This window comes from Canis lupus, chromosome 4, assembly GCF_011100685.1.
Source record: "Canis lupus familiaris isolate Mischka breed German Shepherd chromosome 4, alternate assembly UU_Cfam_GSD_1.0, whole genome shotgun sequence".
Lineage (NCBI taxonomy): Eukaryota > Metazoa > Chordata > Mammalia > Carnivora > Canidae > Canis > Canis lupus.
In genome coordinates, this window is record NC_049225.1 from 59,171,134 (window position 1) to 59,192,934 (window position 21,801).

The 21,801-nt window shown below is 37.1% G+C and overlaps 1 protein-coding gene across 9 annotated transcripts; it reads left to right on the forward strand.

Annotated features, from left to right (window-relative positions):
- Window positions 1-2,100: 2,100 nt before the first annotated feature.
- ZNF300 (zinc finger protein 300) lies at window positions 2,101-20,566 on the forward strand. 9 transcript variants are annotated; one of them, XM_038534996.1, is made up of 7 exons: window positions 2,101-2,367; window positions 2,725-2,849; window positions 3,463-3,630; window positions 4,429-4,526; window positions 5,808-5,934; window positions 6,309-6,404; window positions 18,489-20,566. In XM_038534996.1, the coding sequence occupies exons 4-7, from the start codon at window positions 4,437-4,439 to the stop codon at window positions 20,036-20,038; spliced, it is 1,863 nt and encodes a 620-aa protein (XP_038390924.1). In that variant the 5' UTR covers window positions 2,101-2,367; window positions 2,725-2,849; window positions 3,463-3,630; window positions 4,429-4,436; the 3' UTR covers window positions 20,039-20,566. The 9 variants fall into 9 exon arrangements, with proteins under 9 accessions (XP_038390924.1, XP_038390926.1, XP_038390930.1 ...); XM_038534998.1 differs by having other exon boundaries at window positions 2,725-2,827; XM_038535002.1 differs by having other exon boundaries at window positions 2,725-2,827; window positions 3,503-3,630.
- Window positions 20,567-21,801: the final 1,235 nt, after the last annotated feature.

The window sequence follows — 21,801 nt, forward strand, 5'->3', positions numbered from 1 at the left end:
CATAAATAAAAAACAAAACAAAAAAAGATTTAATACTTCTTTTGTAGCCTAAAATATGGCATGTCCTGAAGACTGTTCCATGTGAACTTGAAAAAATGAGTATTTTGCCATTGTTGAGTGTAGCGGTCTATATGTCTCTTAGGCCCAGTTTAAGTGTTAGTAACGTTCTTTATTTCCGTATTGATTTTATGTCTCTATGTTCAACCATTTTATAAAATGGGATGTTGATGTCTTCCAGTATTATAGAACTGTGCATTCTCCCTATAATAACATCAATATTTGCCTCAATATTTTTGGTCTTTGTTGTTTAGCACATAAATGGTTGTAATTATCAATCTTTTTGATGAATTGACCCTTTTATAAATTATAAAGACCTTTTTTCTCTTGTAACAATTTTTGACCTTATGTCAATTTGTCTGCAATAACATCATAAAAGTGAGGTAAGGGGAGGACAGAATTATAAAGGATCAGAGTTTTGTGTGCTGTTAAAAGTACTCTGGTAATGATTCAAAGTAGTTTGTTGTACATTTAGGATGTTAATTGTAATTTCCTTTTTTTTAAAAAAGGAAAGGATTTATTTTGAAAGACAGGTTGAGAGAGGGAGAGGCAGAGACATAGGCAAGAGAGAGAAGAAGCAGGCTCTTCGCAAGGAGCCCGATGGGACTGGATCCCGGAATTTTTTTTTTTTTTTCTTGTCAGGTTTGCTGTATCATCTTACATACTGCTGAAAGCAAGATTGTCCTTACACTGTAAGGGACCAAGTCAGCAGTTATCAAAATTTCTTTTTGTCCACAGGAGATTTTAGTTACAACATTTGAGTTTGGAATTGCAACTTTAATCAGTTTTATATATCAATAAATAGAACTATATGCAATAATGCATGTTTATGCTGTCCCTCTAATATACCTGGGAGATCATTATTTTCAACTCAGTATCTACGTGTTTTGGGGAGACAAAACCCCTTTTATTTATTGAAGTACTTGCCTGTCATCCTAGATTTGTTTCCGCCTCCATATGTACTTACACATCCCCTTCAACACCACTCCCGACCCCGAATTCTTTTTTGCATATTGTGCAATTTGCTCTGTTGTATTTACCTCCCTAATCCAGGTGTCGCTGTGTCTTTTACATCTGCCCTTATTTTGCTGATGTATGTATGGGTCATGCTGTCGTTGGTATTATAGTTTTCATCTTCATTTCTGAACTCTCAGAACACAGGGTCACCATATGTACAATATTAAAAGTTGAACTAGCACTATGTCCGCGCAGAGCAGAACCGTTAATCCACAGAACCAAAGACTGTTAATGATTATGACTGCCGTGATTTAAATTACACACTTGAAACGCATCTCTCCGGAGGGATGCAAGGATGGGTAAACCCTCCGGAGCCAGGGGAGAAAACAGCAACGGCGACTGGGGAAGGCACAAAATCTATGCCTCATCATCCAGCTGAGTTTACAAAGCGATGCTGCTCACCGCCTTACTTTCTGAGTCACCCTATAGGTTTCGCACTTTGCCTCAACCTTTCCCACCCATCTCCTCACACCCAGACCTTCGCGGTCCAGACGAGGATTTCCGGGGGCCTTCCTCAGTCTCCCCCCACCCACCCCCTTTTGTCCCTTAGCCTCTATTCTCTGTTGCCCAGGTTCTCCTTTATTTTGTGCCTCGGTCTCTTTTCCCTGTCTCCGTTTTCCTTTTTTCATCAGTCGGTCCCTGCAACACATTACTGCGGTCGTCCCTTCCCTTTGGCGGATTCCTTCTCCTTGTTTTTAGCATAATTAGAAGTTCACGACACCTCTCCGTTCCCCTGCACCGCCCCCGAACTCGGCCTCCACTTTGGTCCCTCGGTGGAATTCTGGGCTGTTCCATCATCAGCACTTTTAAGTAGAATCCCCTACAAAAGGATTGCACTATTCCACATTCCTTTTTCCCCAGTAAAGGACTGTACTACTGCAACTTCGCCCCCAGTCCTCCTGTAAGAGCTCTCTGCAAAACTTCGCACCTCACTGGTTTGTAGCATCGTCCTTTCAGTTCTTGCCCCCCTCCCCTCGCTGCCGCGGTGGCACCGTCCAAACGCAGACCTCACACCGAATTCCTCCACCTGCACGGACCCGCCGGGTCCCCCAAGATGGCGGCTCCCACCACGAGCCCCCGCGCCTGGGAGCCGCCATCTTGCCTCCTGAACAAAGCCGCCGAGGTTGCCGAGGGGGCGAAACCGCTCTGTACGGCACGGCGCATGCTCGGGAGCCCCGCGCTGGGCTCTTCCAGACAGGAAGCGGGAGAGTTCATCAATCCACGTTAATCTGTGACAGATGACGAGGGTTAGGCCGGGACTGACGTTTCGGGGCCTGATAATCGAGCCTGGGGGTCAGAAGGGGGATTTATGGGTTGGGTCATGAGGAAGTCTGGGGTTAATACTGGGGCGGGGGTCTGCGGGAGTCAGTAATGGGAGGCCTATGCGTTCTGATGGGATGTCTGTGGGATGAGTGTTGGGTACGTATAGGGGGCAGTAATAGGGAGAGCTGTATGATCTGTGTGTCAGGGGTTCCGTGCGGCCCGTGTTCTGTGGACCTGTGGTCGGGATTCAGTGCAGGTGCTCTTTGGGATTTGGGATTTCTGCGCCTGGGTAATTCGTTGATTTGTAGGGGTCATTAAAGCAGCCCCCGGGCTGATGAAGGTCAGCTCTAGTTTGGTGGGAAAGGCCTCACTTTACAATTTCTGCAGGTCCGAGGCCGCCCCCAAGGTGAAGCCCCACCTCAGATGTTTTCTCAAACCTCCCATCGCCCTGGATCCCTCGCGTCCTCAAGGAAGAAAACGTCCTTCGAACGTGAGAGCAAACATATCTAAAGGTCTACCGTTGTTAATTCTCTAGCCGAAGACCCCCAGAACACCCTGTGGTTGAATTAGTTGAGTTTATGGCTCTAGCATCTAGTTGGGAACGCGCGCACCGTGAGGAAAGTGGGGGCTTCTCCGTAAGAGGGTCTTAGAACTTCTTCTAGGATTTCTCCTTGTGTTAGGTGATTTTGGGGAGTGCCTAAGGGGGTGGGCCTTGCTCTGACTTGGATGTTGTGAGGAAGTGGAGGAATTCGGTGTTGGGGAACGTCCATGAATCTAGAGAGAGGAAAGACTGCCCCGAAGCTGAAGCTGTAATAGGTAAGGAGGTAGCAGTAGCTCCTGTTAACTCGGAGACGGGGTTGGACCCTGCTGGTGCTTTGGGTCTGTGTTCAGACATGATTTTGGAGAGGTCTTGTTTCTGTCTTGTTACGTCATGGTCACAGAGTGGCCTTGTCTGATGTTGATGTTCTGGGTAATTATGTTAAATAGGAGAATTTGAGTGCCAGTTTTTTTCTTTTTCATATATGAGGTGCGATTTCAGCCCTGCATCCTTCTGTCTATTGAAATTGTTCTATATTCTGTTCAGCAAACATTTATTAAAACACTTGCTTTTTACTCATTCCACAGTTTGATGTCCAGAGAGGAGCACTGATGGTTTTCCTTCCAGGTTGATTTTGAACAAGCCTGGGATAACCCTATAGGAAACTATCTACCTTTCATGGGAATACTCACTTCTTGTGAATGAGTTCAGTCTTCTCTGTGTGACCCATCCTGGGACTGAGAAGAATTTACCAGGTAAGTATCTTTCTGAATTGTAGTATATTCCTGTTTCAAAGGTTCTAACCTGACACTATTTTCTTACGTAGGCAACCGCACTACTGAATATCAGCAATACAAACTTAAACAAAAAACATGCTAAAATCAAGTTTATTTATTTATTTATTTATTTATTTATTTATTTATTTATTTATTATTTATCTATCTATTTATTTAAGATTTTAAAAATTTATTCATAAGAGACACAGAGAGAAGGGCAGAGACATAGAGGGAGAAGTAGGCTCCTTCTGAGGAGCCTGAATGTAGGACTGGATCCCAGAACCCTGGGATCACCACCTGAGCCAAAGGCTCAACCACTGAGCCACCCAGGTGTCCCAAAATCAACAGTTTTAATCTGTGAATTTTGATTTGGCAAGAGAATTTGCTGGGTTAGGGGAAAATATAAAAGAGTTCTTAGGATTTTGCCAGCTGCTTGTGACTAGGGAATATGGGTGCATTCCTTGGTTTTCTACTTGGTTATTATCAGGGAACTGCTCTGTCTTCAGTTAACTCTTACATATATATGTATACATAACTATTGTCTTATTTAGAGTCTTACAGATAGAATTACAAAGAGAATTGCTAGTTCAAAGGGGAACAATAAGGTGTTTGTATATCAACAGAAATATCTGCATTCAACCAATTAAAAATATACCTTCTACAAGTTCTCTGTGATCATATGATCACAAGAGAACTTTTTTTTTTCACATGGTGCTTACAGACCCTTCTACAGCATGGCCTGTTTCCCATCTGACTTCTATTGGTGGTTGTTTCTAGACTGGTAAATGGCTCCTGGAGATATAGTCTGTCTTTCAGTCCTGATTCCTTGCACCTCTGCTCTTTTGGAAGAAAAACAGAAAATGACCAAGTCTCATGTGAGTTGCTTGCTTATTTTGTAGTTAGTTTCCATATAATCAAATGGAAAAGTGCAGAAAGCTAAAAATTAGAATTAGGGAAAACGTAGAACTAAGACTTGGAACGAGTTGCTGTATAATATGTAGATTATGTGCTTTTAAGCCACATAAAATAACTATTTAGTTCATGTATGTATATATAAGTCTTATATAGATATAATATACATTATATTTACATTATGTTTTTTTTTATATAAGTATGTAATAAAGTGCAAATTTGAACAAAATAAAGTGCAGATTTGTTCCATCTTTTCTAGCAGCCACAGTGGAGAGATAGAGGACATCATATACATGATTTGGCATTCTCCACATAGAAATCAGCTCAATTTTCAATGAAAGTATTTCTTGCCTTTAGGACAAAAGAAATTTATTTTGGGAGGGTCTTCTTTAGATGATGTCCTGACCTATACTTCTGCATCAATGTGTCAGTAGATTTTTTTTGTGATTGTGTCTTTAAATATTTTTTTTAGAGGACAGTTGTCATAATGTTAAAGCTGAACTCCATAAACATTATTCTTTGAGGAACTAAGGTACATTTTATCCAGAGATAAAACCTAGATAAAATGGAATGATGAGTATCTATTTGTCTCCGAAGTAATTATTTCTTCCAAATAGGCAGTTCTTTACCTAAAATTCACTGGCAAACACTTGGAGCACAGGGGTCTCTGATTCTCCATAGCCTTGCTATGGTCTCAGGTTTTGTGAGGATGCTCCCCAACTGAATGCCAGTTTTTGGTCCCTTTTTTTTTTTAATTTATAAAATCATTTTACTATTTTTTGTCCTGGACTGAATTATCCCTACTTGGTAAAAACATTTTAAAAAATACAAAAAATGAAAATTATAAAGTGAAAGGGACCCTAGCATTTTCTTCCTCCTAGGATAACCAGTATTAATAATTTGTGATGCTTAGATTTTTTTTCTCCATCTGAAAATTATTGATTCTATTGTTTATAAAATGTGAAGTTTCAACTTCATTATTTAACTGATTGACTATCCAGTTTTCCCAATATCATTTGCCGAATAACTCATTTATTCAAAATGCTACCTTTATTGAATTCCCATTTGTGATTAAGTCTCTTTTGCTCTTCTGTTCCTCTGATGTGTTTGACTCTTTTTGCTAAATACAGAATTTTACATCATTTTTCTAAATAGGCATGATATAGAACTGGGCATATGGTTTGGCATGCTATGGTAAAAATGAGAATGATCACTTCAGATTGAAACGGAGCATGCTGTTATAGGGTCCACTGTCATTTGAGGATGTGGCTGTAGCTTTCACCAAGGAGGAGTGGCAGCAACTGGATCCTGCTCAGAGGACCCTATACAGAGATGTGATGCTGGAGAACTTCAGCCACCTGGTCTCATTGGGTAAGGATGGCTTCCCCAGATATCTCAACATCTTCTAATCCCATGCCTCTCTCTTCTCACTGGATCAAGTTGACAAGGTGGATGGGTTCCTGACATAGGTAATGACTAAATTTGTATTCTTTTCTCTCTCCAGCAGAAGGTCAATATTCTGCTGAGCCAGCTGGACAGCTTCACTGTGGGGCTTTTTAAATAGCAGCCTTTTTTTTTTTTTTTTTTTTTTTTTTTGGTAGATCTTGACTCACAACTCTGAGATCAAGACCTGAACTGAGATTAAGAGTTGGATACTTGACCAGCTGAACAATCCAGGTGCCTATCACCCTTTCTGTTTTCTTCAGTATAGTCAACCCAATTCCTCTCTGATTTCCCTGTAATAGGACATCCAGTTTCCAAACCAGATGTCATCTCAAAGTTGGAACAAGGAGAAGAGCCATGGATCATAAAGAGAGACATACCAAATTGGATCTATCCAGGTAAAAATCTGGCAGGTGGGAGTCAATGGAAGTGAAATCTCAGTTCCCTTGGTTTTGTTTTTAATTGGCTGGTGGCTGAGACTTATGCTTCCACTCAGATTGGCAGCTCCTATTCTTTCTTGCTCCTCTGCTGAACATGTAAGTATTCAACAACTTGTTAATTAATAGCGAATCATGAAGAGAAGAAAAATTTCTCACCGATTCACTCAACAATCATATCTTTAGTGCCTTTCTAGAAGAAATTCAAAGGCAATAGAAGTCAGATGCTTTTCAGGACCATAGATTATACATGGAAAGACAAGACATCAAAGTTCATGGCTGTATAAAATTGTGTAACTAGTATAGTTCATGTTTTAGGAGTTCACTGAAAATTATAGTCTAAAGAGATGTGGCATAACTTAAGAAGGCATTTTTTCCAAGCATGAACCAGCTACTCTCAAGTATATTTGAAGGGTGGGTTAGGCAGGAGGAGGGTGAAGGTAAGCTCTAGCAATGGATGTGTACAAATTCTTGGAGTTAGGAATCATGGCTTTTCTGCAGGAATTTGCTAGGCTTAACTTCAATAAAAAATATTTATTGGGGAGTAATGGAATATAAACATGGATACAGAGTGTGAATACAGACAGTTAAAAGTCCATACTTGTAGCTATACTCTGAAATTTTGTTATTGTTTTATTTAAATGACTTTAAGATATAACTTACATGCCTTACAATTCACTCATTCAAAGTTAACAACTCTTTTTTTTTTTTACTCAGTGGTTTATAGTGTATTCACAGATATGTATAACGATTGCCACAGTCAATTTTAAAGTATTTTTATCACTTGCAAAAGAAATTATGTCACATTCCTGAGCTATCACACTCCTGCTCCCCATCTCCCAGACCTAAGCAACTACTACTGTCTGCTTTCACTCTCTGTTGATTTGCCTACTCTTGGTATTTTATTTAAATGAAATCATATTAAAAAAAATGAAATCATATAACATGTGGCGTTTTGTGACTGGCTTCTTTCAGTTACCACACCATTTTTGAGGGTTGTCAACATTATAGCATATATCAGTACTTCATTTCTTTTTGGCTGAATAATACTCCGTTGTATGGATATACTACATTTGGTTATACAATTATTAGTTAATGGATATTTGGCTTGTTTCCACCTTTTGGTAACATGAATAATGCTATTATAAGCATTCATGTATGAGTTTTTGTGTAGACATACGCTTAACTTTTTCTTTGGTATATACCTAGGCATGGAATTGCTGGGTCATATAGGAACTTTGTGTTTAAGTAAAATGGTCTGTAATGACTAATTATATTAAATATATTTTCATCTGCTTATTGGCCATTCTGCATCTTCTTTGGAAAATAGTCTGTTGAGATCCTTTGTCTATTTGGAATTGTCTTTTTATTACTGAGTTGTAAGAATTCCTTATAGAGATAAAATTCTTATATAGAACTTATATGGAGCTTTTATGTAAAGTTTCTTTGTATGGATAAAGTGTATTTTATAGAGTTCTTTTTTGTTATTTTCTTCTGGTATTAATTTTATTATTAATTAGGACAGGCTAGATATTACTGTATTACAAATTAATCTCTAAGTGCCAGTGCTTTAACACAACAGTGTTTGTTTCCTTTACATGCTACGTTTCCAACACAGTTCAGCAGGGGGCATGCTCTATATGCCTCAGGAATCCAAATTGAGTGAAGTTAACACCATCTGCAGTCCACTTTGTCACTGATACAGGGGAAGAGAAATCTGGAGGACTCTTAGAGCTCTTCTTTGCTTTATGTAGATTGCCAGTTTAGCATGAAAGGATGTAACCCAGAAACATCCAGATGGGGGGATACATAGGGCAGGGTATGGGGAAAGGCTGCAGAACTTACTACATACGCTCTCCTGGTGTACCACTCTCCCAGCACCTCCATGTGTTCACCAACCTGGAAGCTTCTAAAGTTCTCATTTGACTTAAGTCTCTTAACCAGACATATGATTTGCAAATACTTCCATCTTGTGGGTTGTCTCTCCACCCTCTTGATAGTATCCTTTCAAGCACAAGATTTTTTAATTTTGATGAAGTCCAGTTTCTCTATTTTTCTTTTGTTGTTTGTGCTGTTGGTGTCATGTCCAAGAATCTATTGCCGAATCCAAGGTCGTGAAGATTTACCCCAAGTTTTTTCTAAAAGTTTTATACTGTTAGTGCTCTTACATCTAGGTCTTTGATCCATTTTGAGTTAATTTTTGCATGTGGTGTGAAGTAGGGGTCCAACTTCATTCTTTTGCATGTGGCAATCCATGTGTTCCAGCACCATTTATTTATTTATTTTATTTATTTTGATTTTTATTATGATGTGTTTTTATTTATTTGTATTTTTTTATTTTTTATTTTTATTTTTTAAAAGATTTATTTATTTGTTTGTTTATTTATTAATTTATGATAGACACAGAGAGAGAGAGAGAGAGAGAGAGAGAGGCAGAGACACAGGCAGAGGGAGAAGCAGGCTCCATGCTGGGAGCCTGACGTGGGACTCGATCCCGGGACTCCAGGATCGCGCCCTGGGCCAAAGGCAGGCACCAAACCGTTGAGCCACCCAGGGATCCCCCTATTTATATATTTTTTAAATACTAGTGTAGTTAAATACAGTGTTGTATTAGTTTCGGGTGTACAACCTAGCAATTCAGCAATTCCATATATTATTTAGCGCTCATCAAGATAAATGTACTCTTAATCCCCTTCACTTATTTCACTCATCCCCTCACCCACCTTCCCTCTGCTCGACCTCTGTTTGTTCTCTATAGTTGAGTCTCTTTTTTGGTTTCTTTTTTTGTTTAGGTTTTTTTGTTCATTTGTTTGTTTCTTAAATTCTACATGGGAGTAAAATCAAATGATATTTCTCTGGCTTATTTCATTTAGTATTATACTCTCGAGATCCATATACGTTGCAAATGGCAAGATTTCATTCTTTCTTATGGCTGAATAATATTCCATTGATATACACAATATACCACATCTTTTTTATCCATTCATCTGTTGATGGACACTTAGCCTCTTTCCATAAATTAACTATTGTAAAATAGTGCTGCAATAAACATAGGGATGCATATATCCCTTTGAATTAGGAATTTTGTATTTGGGTAAATACCCAGTAATGTGATTACCAATCATAGGGTAGTTCTGTTTTTAATTTTTTTTTTTTTAATTCTTTTTAGATTTTATCTATTTATTAATGTGAGACACACATGGAGAGGGAGAGAGAGAGAGACAGAGAGACAGAGACACAGGCAGAGGGAGAAGCAGGCTCCATGCAGGGAGCCCGATGTGGGACTTGATCCCGGGTCTCCAGGACCATGCCCCAGACTGCAGGTGGCACTAAACCACTGTGCCACCAGGGCTGCCCTGTTTTTAATTTTTTGAGGAACCTCCATACTGTCTTGCATACTGGCTGCACTGGTTTGCATTCACAACAGCAGTGCACAAGTGTTCCTTTGCCTCCACATCCTCACCAACTCTTGTTTCTTGAGCTTTTGAGTTTAGACATTCTGACAGGTATGATAACTCATTGTGGTTTTGATTTGCATTTCCCTGATGATGAATGATGTTGAGCATGTTTTCCTGTCTGTTGGCCATCTGGATGTTGTCTTTGGAGATATGGCTGTTCATATCTACTGCCCATTTTTAATTGGATTATTTGGATTTTGGGTATTGAGTTGTATAAGTTCTTTATATATTTTGGATACTAGCCCTTTATCAGATATATCATTTGAAAATATCTTCTCCCATTCTGTAGGTTGTCTTTTAGTTTTACTGGTTATTTTCTTTGCTGTGCAGAAGCTTTTTATTTTGATGCAGTCCTAATAATTTATTTTTCCTTTTTGTTTCCTTTGCCTCAGGAGACGTATCTAAAAAGATGTTGTTACGGCAGATGTCAGAGAAATTATTGTCTGTACTCTTCTAGGATTTTTATGGTTTCAGATCTCACAATTAGGTCCTTAGTGCATTTGGGTTTATTTTTGTGTAAGGTGTAAGAAAGTGGTCCGTTTTCATTCTTTTGCATGTAGCTGTCCAATTTTCTCAACACTACTTGTTGAAGAGACTGTCTTTCCATTGCATATGCATGTCTTCTTTGTTGCAGATTAATTGATCACAGAATTGTGGGTTTATTATCTGGGTTATCTATCCGTTCTTTTGATCCATGTGTCTATTTTTGTACCAGTACCATACTGTTTTGATTACTGCAGTTTTGTAATATAATGTGAAGTCTGGAATTGTGATGCCCCCAGTTTTGTTTTTCTTTTTCATGATTGCTTTGGCTATTCTGGATCTTTTGAAGTTCCATACAAATTTTAGGATTTTTTTCTTCTAGTTTTGTGAATAATACGTTGGTATTTTGATAGGGATTGCCTTAAATGTGTGGATTGCTTTGGGTAGTATAGAAATTTTAACAATATTTGTTCTTACAATCATTGAGCATGGAATGTCTTTCTGTTTGTGTTATCTTAATTTCTTTTATCAATGTTTTATAGTTTTCAGAATACAAATCTTTCATCTCTTTGGTTAAGTTTATTCCTAGGTATTTTATGATTTTTGGTACAGCTGTAAATGAGATTGTTTTCTTAATTTTTCTATTAGTGCCTTTATTACTTAATATATAGGAATGCAATGAATTTCTGTACATTGACAGTGTATCCTATGAGTTTACTGAATCCATTTATCATTTCCAGAAGCTTTTTGGTGGAGTCTTTAAGATTTTCTGTATATAGCATCATGTCATCTACAAATACTGAAGGTTTTACTTCTTCCTTACTAATTTGGATGCCTTTTATTGCTGTGGCTAGGACTTCCAGTACCATGTTGAATAAAAATGGACATCCTTTATTCCTGACCTTAGAGGAAAAGCTCTCAGTTTTTCCACATTGAGTATGATGTTAGCTGTAGGTTTTTCATATATGGTCTTTATGTTGAGGCACGTTCCCTCTAAATCTACTTTGTTGAGGAAACATTTATCACGAATATATGTTATACCTTGTCAAATGCTTTTTCTGTATCTATTGAAATGATCACTTGGCTTTATCCTTTTTCTTATTGATGTGACATATCAGTTGATTCTTTTGGGAATATTGAACCACCCTTGCAAGCCAGGAATAAATCCCACTTGATCATGGTGAATGATTTTTTAAAATGTATTATTGGATTTGTTTGCTGATATTTTGTTGAGGATTTTCACATCTATGTTCATCAGAGATATTGGCCTGTAGTTCTCTTTTTCTGTGTGGTATCTTTATCTGGTTTTGGAATCAGGGTAATGATAGCATCATAGAATGAATTTGTTCCAGCACTATTTATTGAAGTGATTATTCTTTTCCTATTGAATGATCTTGGAGCCTTAGCCAAAGATCAATTAGCCTTAAATGAAAGGGTTTATTTCTGACTATACTATTCTGTCTGCCTATAGATCTGTCTTTATGCCAATCTCTGGACTATTGTTGCTTGTAGTAAGTTTTGAAATTGGGAAATGCCATTCTTCTAACATTGTTTTTCTTTTCCAAGACTGGAAACCTTGGCTCTTGAGGGTTCATATGAATTTTGGAATAAGTGTATCCATTTCTACAAATAACTATCTTTAGATTCTGACAAAGATTAGTTGAATTTATAGATCAATTTGAGGAGTACTGTTGTCTTAACAATATTAAATCTTCCAATCTGCAGAACATGTAATTTTCCTCTTTCATTTAGATTAATGTTTTCGACAATAGTTCTCAAAGTATAAATTCTATAATTGTTGAATTTATTACTTAGTATTTTATTCTGTCTGATGCTATTGTATATACAGTTGTTTCATTAATTTAATTTTTGGATTGTCCATTGTAGGTAAATGGAAATAGAATTGATTTTTGTATATTGGTCTATTACTCTGCAGACTTAATAATAAATTCATTTATTAGTTCTAATTGTTCTTTGTTGATTTCCTAGGATTTTCTGTATAAATGGTCTTGTCATCTACAAATTGAGACATTCATTCACACATTGGATTCCTTTTATTTCATCATCTTGCCTAAGTACCCTGGCTAGAACCTCCAGTGCAATATTGAATAGGATGGTGAATGGACCTCCTTGTCTTATTCCTGATCTTAGGGGGGAAAAACCAGTCTTTCACTGTTAAGTATATTAGCTGTAAGTTGTCATGCCTTTTGTCAGGTTGAAGAATTTCTTTTTTATTCCAATTTTGTTGATGTTTTTATCCTGAAAATGTGTTAGATTTTGACAAATGCAATTTCTGCATTTACTGAGATGGTCTGTTTATATGCTGCTCAATTAACCTGTTATTGGATAGTAAACCAACATTACATTCTGGGACAAGTTCCACTTGGTGATGGTGTATAATTCTTTTCATATATTGCTGGATTTGGTTTGCTACATGTACTGGGGGTCTGGAAGACCACTCTTAGGTTTGATGATTTAGTAGAGAAGCTCACAGACCTAGAGAAGGTATCGCACTCATGGTTATGGTTTATTACAGTAATGGAAATTACCAGTCTAGGTCTGAACATTTTTTTGTGGGAAGATTTTAATTTACTAAGTTTCTTTCCTTGATGTGAATCTATTCAAGTTACCTTTTTTTCTTGAGCCAGTTCTGGTAATTCATGTTCTTTAAAAGAATTTTTTTATTTTATTCAAATTGTCAAATTCATTGGTATAAAATCTTTCATAATTCTTTATTTTTTTCTTATGTCTGTAGGATTTAGTCTAGAGATGTTCTGTCTTTCTTTGCTGATGTTGCTACTTTATGCCTGCTTTCTTTTTTTTCCCTCATTGCTAGCTAAAACATGTTAATTTTATTAGTTTTTTCAAATCAGTTTATTTCATTGATATTTTTTCTATTTGTCCATTTTCTGTTTCATTGACTTCCACTCTGGTCTTTATTTTTCCTGTCTTCTACTTATTTTGGGTTTAATTTGTTCTTTTTCCAGCTTTTTAAGGTGGAAACTTAGATTATTAATTGAGACTCATATTGTTTTCTAATATGAGCATTTAAATACAGGTAATTCTCACCTTGTATGGTAGTGAGGGACCATAAAAATTACCATAGAAGTCAAAACTTTGCAAAGTAATCTTCATAATCAATGGAAAAAACTACAATTGTTTTGTGACATTTAAACTTTTTGTGAAAACATTCAAAACAGTCTATTTGTCATAACTGTATAGAGAAATGAAAATACAGTAAAATAAATAGTTCCTACCTTGCAATTTAAAACACTGACAGCATTGAAAATGTTTTTTCAACAATCTTATATAGAGTAGTTTGAGCAGTGTCTACCTTCTTATCATTATATAACTTATGATAGGAAGTGAGCTTGTTTTCTATGCCTTACCAAATTATCAAACTCTTTTCTAGATTGGATTAACTACCACCATTTTACCCTTTGTGTTTTCAGTGTTGTGATATATGTCCAAGATAATGTAAAGATTTTCGCCAGGTTCATTTTCTGTGTAATATATTTATTCTTTTCATCATAACCCAAGAATTTATGTCGGCAAGTTTTGCCTTCACTAAGTTCTGGCTACATACCTAAAATCTCATGAATAGTGGCAGTGCTACCATTTCTATGATCAGTTATTTTCTAAACACATCCAGTGTTGTTAGTGTTGTTTCTTTGCTGCATTTTCAGCTTTGTAGGCCACTTTCCCTTTTTAATTATTCATATTTGTAAAATACCACGTGTGTGGGAGACAAGGAGGAAACACACCTATACATTTTGCATTCTGTATATATATTGGATAACAGATGTGCAGTTAAAAATCAATAGACTTTGAAATAAGTGAAATGATTAGGTACAGATCATGAAGCATATCTGTTATTTACACAGGGATTTTGGATGGAAGTGCTAGCAGTGAAGTTTGTACTTTATGCTATTAGTCATAAATAGTATACTGTGGTAATTAAAATGTTAACTGTAATATTGCCAGACTGGTGTAATGTAACTAAACTGTGCTAACTGAAATTCATGCATATTGGAATCATTCAAGATGAGGACTACCTGCATACAACTTGCCTTCTTAAGTACTCCTTTTTTAACTTTGTTTCAGAAAATGTGATAGATTGTTTTCATTTTCAGTCACTTCAAATTATTTTCTATTTCTTACTAGACTGTTTAACATACAGGTTATTTATATGTATATTGTTTTCCAAATGTTTGCTGGAATTTTCAAGATCCCTTTCATTATTTATTTCTAATTTAATTATGGTTGGAGAATATACTCTGTATAATTTCTATCCTCATAAAATTGCAGCTTGTTTTGAAGCCCAATATATAGTCTATTCTGATGTCTGATTCATGTATTCTTGAAATGAATGTGTGTTCTGTTATTGGATGGGATATCTACAGATGTTAGGTCAGGTTTATTGATACTTAATGATTTTTTTGTCTACTTGTTTTAGAAATCTTTGTGAGAGGGATGTTGAAATCTCTGGACATAATTACTAATTTGTTTTTCCTTTTATTTTTGTTGTGGTTTGTGTGTTGTGGGCATTTGTGGTAGGTAGAGATACATTTATAATTGTTCTATCTTTTTGCAAATCTCACAATTTTGAAATATACTTCTTTGTTTCTAATAATATTTGTTGTCTTGAAGTCTATATTGTCTAATATTAATATAGTTACTTTACCTCTCTTCTGCTTATAGTTTGCATGATGTTTTCCCTCCCATTCTTTTACTTTTAGCCTGTCTTTGTATTTAAAATGAATTTCTTGGGCAACCTGGTTGGGACCCCTCTCACTCCTGAGAGCTTTCTTTGTATCTTAATAAACCTCTGTCCTTTAACTCAAAAAAATAAAAAATAAAATAAAATAAAATTCTTATAATGTACAGTTGATTCTTACCGTTTAATCCAGTCTGATGGTTTCTGATTAGAATATTATTCCATTCCCAGTTAATGTAATTGTTGATTTGTTTTGATTTATATTTGCCATTTTGCTATTTGTTTTCTATTTCTTTAATCTCTCTTTAGGTCCTTTTTCTTTTCCTGTCTTTTATGTTCAAAGAACATTTTTTGGCATACCATCTTAATTGCCTGGTTGAATTTTTCTTCATAGTTCTATGCGTGTGATATAGCTGTGGGGATTACAATGTGATATTTAACTACTTATAACCTACTGCATGTTAATACCTCTTTATTTTTCTGGCAAAACATAGAAACTTTGCAGTAGCACAGTTCCATTTTCTACTCTCCCTGACCATCCTGTGCTGCTTTGGTGTTGCTTTTTGTTTTTTGTTTTTTTAAGATTTTGTTTATTTATGAGAGACACACAGAGAGAGGTAGAGACATAGGCAGAGGGAGTAGCAAGCTCACTGCAGGGAGCCTGATTCAAGACTTGATCCCAGTACCCTGGGATCATGACCAGAGCCAAAGGCAGACATTCAGCTACTGAGCCACCCAGGTGTCCCTGCTTTGTTCTTTTAATCATGTATGTTACACTTAAGTTTGTCATAGGTTTGACAATGTTGTTATTTTTTTAAAAAAAGTTTTTTAAACAAAAGAAAAGGAAAAAACAGACATCTAAATTCTTTATATTTACCTACACACTTAAAAAAATCCTAGTGTCCTATGGATTTAACTTATCATCTGGTATTATGTTGTCAGAGAGATTTTCTTTAGTATATTTTGTAAATCAGTTCTGCTAGCAGATATTTTTGTTCATCTGCAAATGCCTTTATTTTGCCAGGTTTAAAGGAAAGTTTCACTTGATATAGAATTCTTGGTTGACAAGTTGCTTTCTTTTAGTATTTTGAATGTGTCACTCCAGTGTTTCCTGGCTTCAGTTTTTTTTAGTGTGTTGAAACTCAACTTGCAGTACTATTACTCTCCTAAGCATGATGTGTCATTTTTTTTCTTACTACTTTCAAGATTTTTCTTTGTCATCATTTTTTGGCAATTTGATTTTGTTTTGTTTTGTTTTTAAAGCTTTTAATTATTTATTCATGAAAGACACAGAGACAGAGAGAGAAGCAGAGACATAGGCAGAGGGAGAAGCAGGCTCCATGCAGGGAGCCTGACTGGGACACGAACCTGGGTCTCCAGGATCAGGCCCTGGGCTGAAGGCAGGCGCTAAACCATTGAGCCACCCGGGCTGCCCCAGCAATTTGATTTTGATGTGACTAGTTACCTAGGTATCCTGCCTGTAGTTTATGGAGCTTCTTAGATATGTAAATTAATGTTTGTCACCAACTGGGTGATTTTAAAGGCATGTTTCTAATTTTTTAAAATTTTATTTATTTATGAGAGACACAGAGAGAGAGAGGGGCAGAGACACAGGCAGAGGGAGAAGGAGGCTCCACGCAGGGAGCCCGACTTGGGACTCGATCCTGGATCTCCAGTATCAGGCCCTGGGCTGAAGGCTGTGCTAAACCGCTGAGCCACCCGGCGGCCCTCTAATTTTTTTCTTGACTTTTTTCTCTGCCTTTGAAACACTCCCGACTATACACATACTGGATAGAATGCCTAATATTACACCACATATATCTGAAGGTTTATTTTTTTATAATCTCTTTTTGTTCTTTGGGTTACTTAATTTTTAGTGATTTATTTAAGTTTACTTATTCTGATTTTGCTTTCTGCTTTCTCAAATCTAGTAAGCCCATCTGGTGAAATTTTAATTTCAGTCTTAGAATTTTCATTTGGTTCTTTTATGTTTTAACTTACCCAAAGTAAAGATTAGGCATAGAGTAAGTAAATTAACTTCCACTACAATCATGGTACAAAAAAAGTCAAATTAGTTCCTTTGTATACTTTTTTCTCTTTTAAAATTACATATTCATTCACTTATTCTCTAACAGTGTTTTCCTTCAAGTTCTTTAATATGTTTATAATACCTTCTTTGGGATCTTTGTTTACAAAATACAGCATTTGTACCTATGTAGAATCACCTTATATTGACTGATTTTATTCCTTAGTTTAGGCCACAGTTTTCTGTTTCTCTATATGTCTGGTAATTTTTGGTTGAAAACTCTACATTGTAGATGATGATCTACTGTAGTCTGGATTTTTCTGGTCCTTCTGAGGGTTTTTGTTTTGTCTTAGAGGCATCTAACTTTCTTGGGCTTAAACTGTGACATCTGTCTCTCCCACAGAGTGTCATTGCTGATGCCTCTGTTTAGTTTTTATTTGTGTGTTGAAGTCTGGCTCTCTAAGAGACTCCTCTTCACCTGGATAAAGTAGAGGTGAGCTAATGATTTGGACAGAGGTGGTATTAGACATCAAAAGGCAGTTGTGGCTTTCACTCTTTGCTGCCTGAGTTGCACATATGTCAGAACACTTTAAAGGTATAAAAAATTTGCAAGACTTTCTAAACTTCCAATCACTGCTGGACTCTATAGAATATCTTTGCACAAATATTTTAGTGGTCAGGTGGGGGTATAGGAAGAGTTTATTATTTCAACCTTTCAATGACTTTTTTGTTTTCAAATTCCTGTTAAGTTTCTAGCTGCTCTACTAAATAGCATTAAGCTGTAACCTGTGGATTAGGTTACAGGATGGGAGATGAGAAAACCCTAGGAAAGAATGCCACAAGCTCCCCATTCTTACCTAATCAAGTAGAAATGTTTGGTGAGTAAGCACTTTTCAGCTTATTACCTCTCATTGGTAGTTTTTCAGTGCCCTAAATTAGTTGTGTGATTTTTTTTAAAAAAAGATTTTATTTATTTATTCATGAGATAGGCAGAGGGAGAAGCAGGCTCCCCAAAAGGATCCCGATGTGGGACTTGATCCTGGACCCCAGGATCACACCTTAAGCCAAAGGCGGATGCTCAACCGCTGGGCCACCCAGGTGTCCCTGTTTTGTTTTGGTTTTTAATCTTTTTTTGTTTTGTTTTTTGGGGGAGGAAAATTCAACTACTTCATGCCACCACTATCAGAAGTAATGTCCATCTTTAATTACTCATGTGATAAGTATACATGTTTCAAATGGCCTTTTGCCCTCCCAATTCTCTGTCTGTTGGACCATCATGTATCATCCATTTGGTTTTACCTCTTTTGCCCTCTACTAGGTCTTTTTATCTGTGTGATCTTATTTATTTTTTATTCTTTCAGAGAGGGAGAATAGACTCGAAAATCCTCAACTGGATATGCTTGGAGGTGTTTCCTTCCATAAGGAGATATTGGAAAGTGTAACAAGAGATCGTTCATTGTACTCCATTTTTAAGGTCTGGCAGGATGATGACCAGGTGGAGAGAGATCAGGAAAATCAAAACAGACTTCTCAGGCAAGTCATGGCCATCAAAAATAAAACAGTTGTTGAAGAGTCTGGCTATTCATTTAGGGCATTAGGAAAACTATTTCATGACTACACAGACCTAGATGCTTCAAAACAAAGACTGTGTAAGTGTAAATGTAACTCATTTGAAAAGAGCTTGGAACCTAATATAAAGTTATTTCATTGTACTAGGGGTTATGCAAGAAAAAACACTGATGAGAATTTTGGATGTGGGAGTACACTTATTTCTTCCTATTCTAAACATGAAAAAAATCAGAATGGGGTGAAACACTGTGAAGGTAGTCAATGTGGAAAAATTATCAGCAATAAACAATCTCTTATTCAATATGTGAATGATGAAACTGGAGAGAAGACCTGTGTATGCATTGAATGTGGAAAATCTTTTCTAAAAAAGTCACAACTCCTAATACATCAACGAATTCATACTGGAGAGAAACCATATGATTGTGGTGCATGTGGGAAAGCCTTCAGTGAGAAGTCACATCTCATTGTACATCAGAGAACTCATACTGGGGAGAAACCTTATGAATGTTCTGAATGTGGAAAAGCTTTCTCTCAGAAATCATCCCTCATTATACATCAGAGAGTTCACTCTGGAGAAAAACCATATGAATGTAGTGACTGTGGGAAAGCCTTCTCCCAGAAGTCACCCCTCATTATACATCAGAGAATTCACACTGGAGAGAAACCTTATGAATGTAATCAATGTGGGAAGGCCTTCTCCCAGAAGTCACAGCTGGTTATACATCACAGAGCTCATACTGGAGAGAAGCCATATGAATGTACTGAATGTGGGAAAGCCTTCTGTGAGAAGTCCCACCTCATTATACATAAAAGAATTCACACTGGGGAGAAACCTTACAAATGTGCTCAGTGTGAGGAAGCCTTCAGCAGAAAGTCCGAACTCATTATACATCAGATAATTCATACTGGGGAGAAACCTTATGAATGTACTGAATGTGGGAAGACCTTCTCCCGGAAGTCACAGCTCATCATACATCAGAGAACGCATACTGGAGAGAAACCTTATAAATGCAGTGAATGTGGAAAGGCCTTCTGTCAGCAGTCACACCTCATTGGACATCAGAGAATTCACACAGGAGAAAAACCTTATATATGCAGTGAATGTGGAAAAGCCTTCTCTCAGAAGTCCCACCTCCCAGGGCATCAGCGCATTCATACAGGAGAGAAACCATATGTATGTGCTGAATGTGGAAAGGCCTTTTCCCAGAAGTCAGACCTTGTTGTACATCGGAGAATTCATACTGGGGAGAAACCCTATCGGTGTACTGTATGTGGGAAAGCATTCATTCAGAAGTCACAACTCACTGTACATCAGAGAATTCATACAGTGGTAAAATCATAAGAATGGGCTAAGCCCAGAAAAGTCTAAGGTATCTGCACAAGCCTTAATAAATAATACAAAGCTCATGGATTTCATTAGTTTGATGGCATCTTTACTGATAAAATTTCACAAGCAAAATAAAGTTCCTAATGTGTTTAATTTTTTTATCAGAGATAATACAGACATCTCAGTTATATAAAGAATGGGCATTTTCATTATGGGATGGATGTAAGACTTTTGAGATTTGAACTGAATGATAAATATAACAAGTTACAAATATAGCTTATTTTGAAATTAGATATTTATGATTATGTTACATAATAGGAATTGGACATGCAGTAATATTATTAACATTAGCTTTGCATAATTATGACTGTGTAGTAATTTCCCATAGAGGACATGAAGAAAGCTTGAGTCAAAAGATGCTACAACCTAGTAACTGTGCTTGGGGGAAGGATTTGTTTCTCCTAAAGGTACCTATGAAATTATTCTTTTAGATAGATGGAAAGCTGGATTGATAAGGTTCAATAAATGTAGTCTTTTTGTTTGCTTGTGTGTTTCATTTCAAGAGTGTAAGTTGGTCTGTGTCAGTGGATGGACCCAGGATCTTGGAATTGACACTTCTTGCTTTTTCTCTCTTTTACTGTTCCCCTCTAGGAGCTTGGTATGATGGAAGGACATAGCTGGTCAGGGATTTTTTTTTTTTAATTTTTATTTATTTATGATAGTCACAGAGAGAGAGAGAGAGAGAGAGAGAGAGAGGCAGGGACATAGGCAGAGGGAGAAGCAGGCTCCATACACCGGGAGCCTGACGTGGGATTCGATCCCGGGTTCCAGGATCGCGCCCTGGGCCAAAGGCAGGCACTAAACCACTGCGCCACCCAGGGATCCCTGGTCAAGGATTTTAATGCTTATTCCATTACTCACAGGTTGTGTGACTTCAGGGAAACCCTTTTCCATCCACAGTATCTGTTCCCTCATCTGTATATAAAATTCTGGCAGAAAATATGTATTTAGCTCATATTTATCCCCTTTTTTCCCTCCCTGTTCTTTTGCAGGAGGTTGCTAATACCCAATTGTATTCCTTTAAGCTTGATTTGCATTCCAGACGCTGTGTTTCTGATTCCCAGTTTCCTTTCCTGTCTTTTCTTGTCAATTACACTGCCCTTGTTTCTGGTGGCCTAACTCATACTGTTATGGAGACCTCAATTTTTATTACATTTTGAAAACACAAGTTATGATTTATACACCTAAAGACCCTGTGTGATACCACCACATATCGTGTGTTACCGTTTCCCAAAAGCACCAGTTATTATAATTGAGTAGCCCTCAGAGAATAACCCATAGGGGTGCCAAAGACGTGACTGGGATAACTTACACAGACAGGTATGAATCAGGACATAAAAGTCCTACCTGCTGTCTCTAAAATGTTTCTGTATTCTTCATTGTGGGCCCAGCTCTTCTCCCATAAGAATCTTTAGGAAAACATCTCAATGGGGAAAAATCATATGTAGGAGGGATGTAGTGACCTGTGTGGCTAAATATGATTTCTGTAGTAAAGTTCCTGCTTGAATCCTTTTTATGTCTTGGTTAGCTGACCCTTCCTCTGCAGGGCCTTGTTTACTCTGAGAAATAAGACTCTGTGTGGTAATCTCTGGAGAGGACATGGCATACCTCAAAAAGATGTGCAAATGTGTATGAGAAAATTCTTTGTGTCGTTGTGAACAGTGATTGATACTGGATATAATTGGCCATTTGGACCTGGGAAATAAAACCTTCAGGCA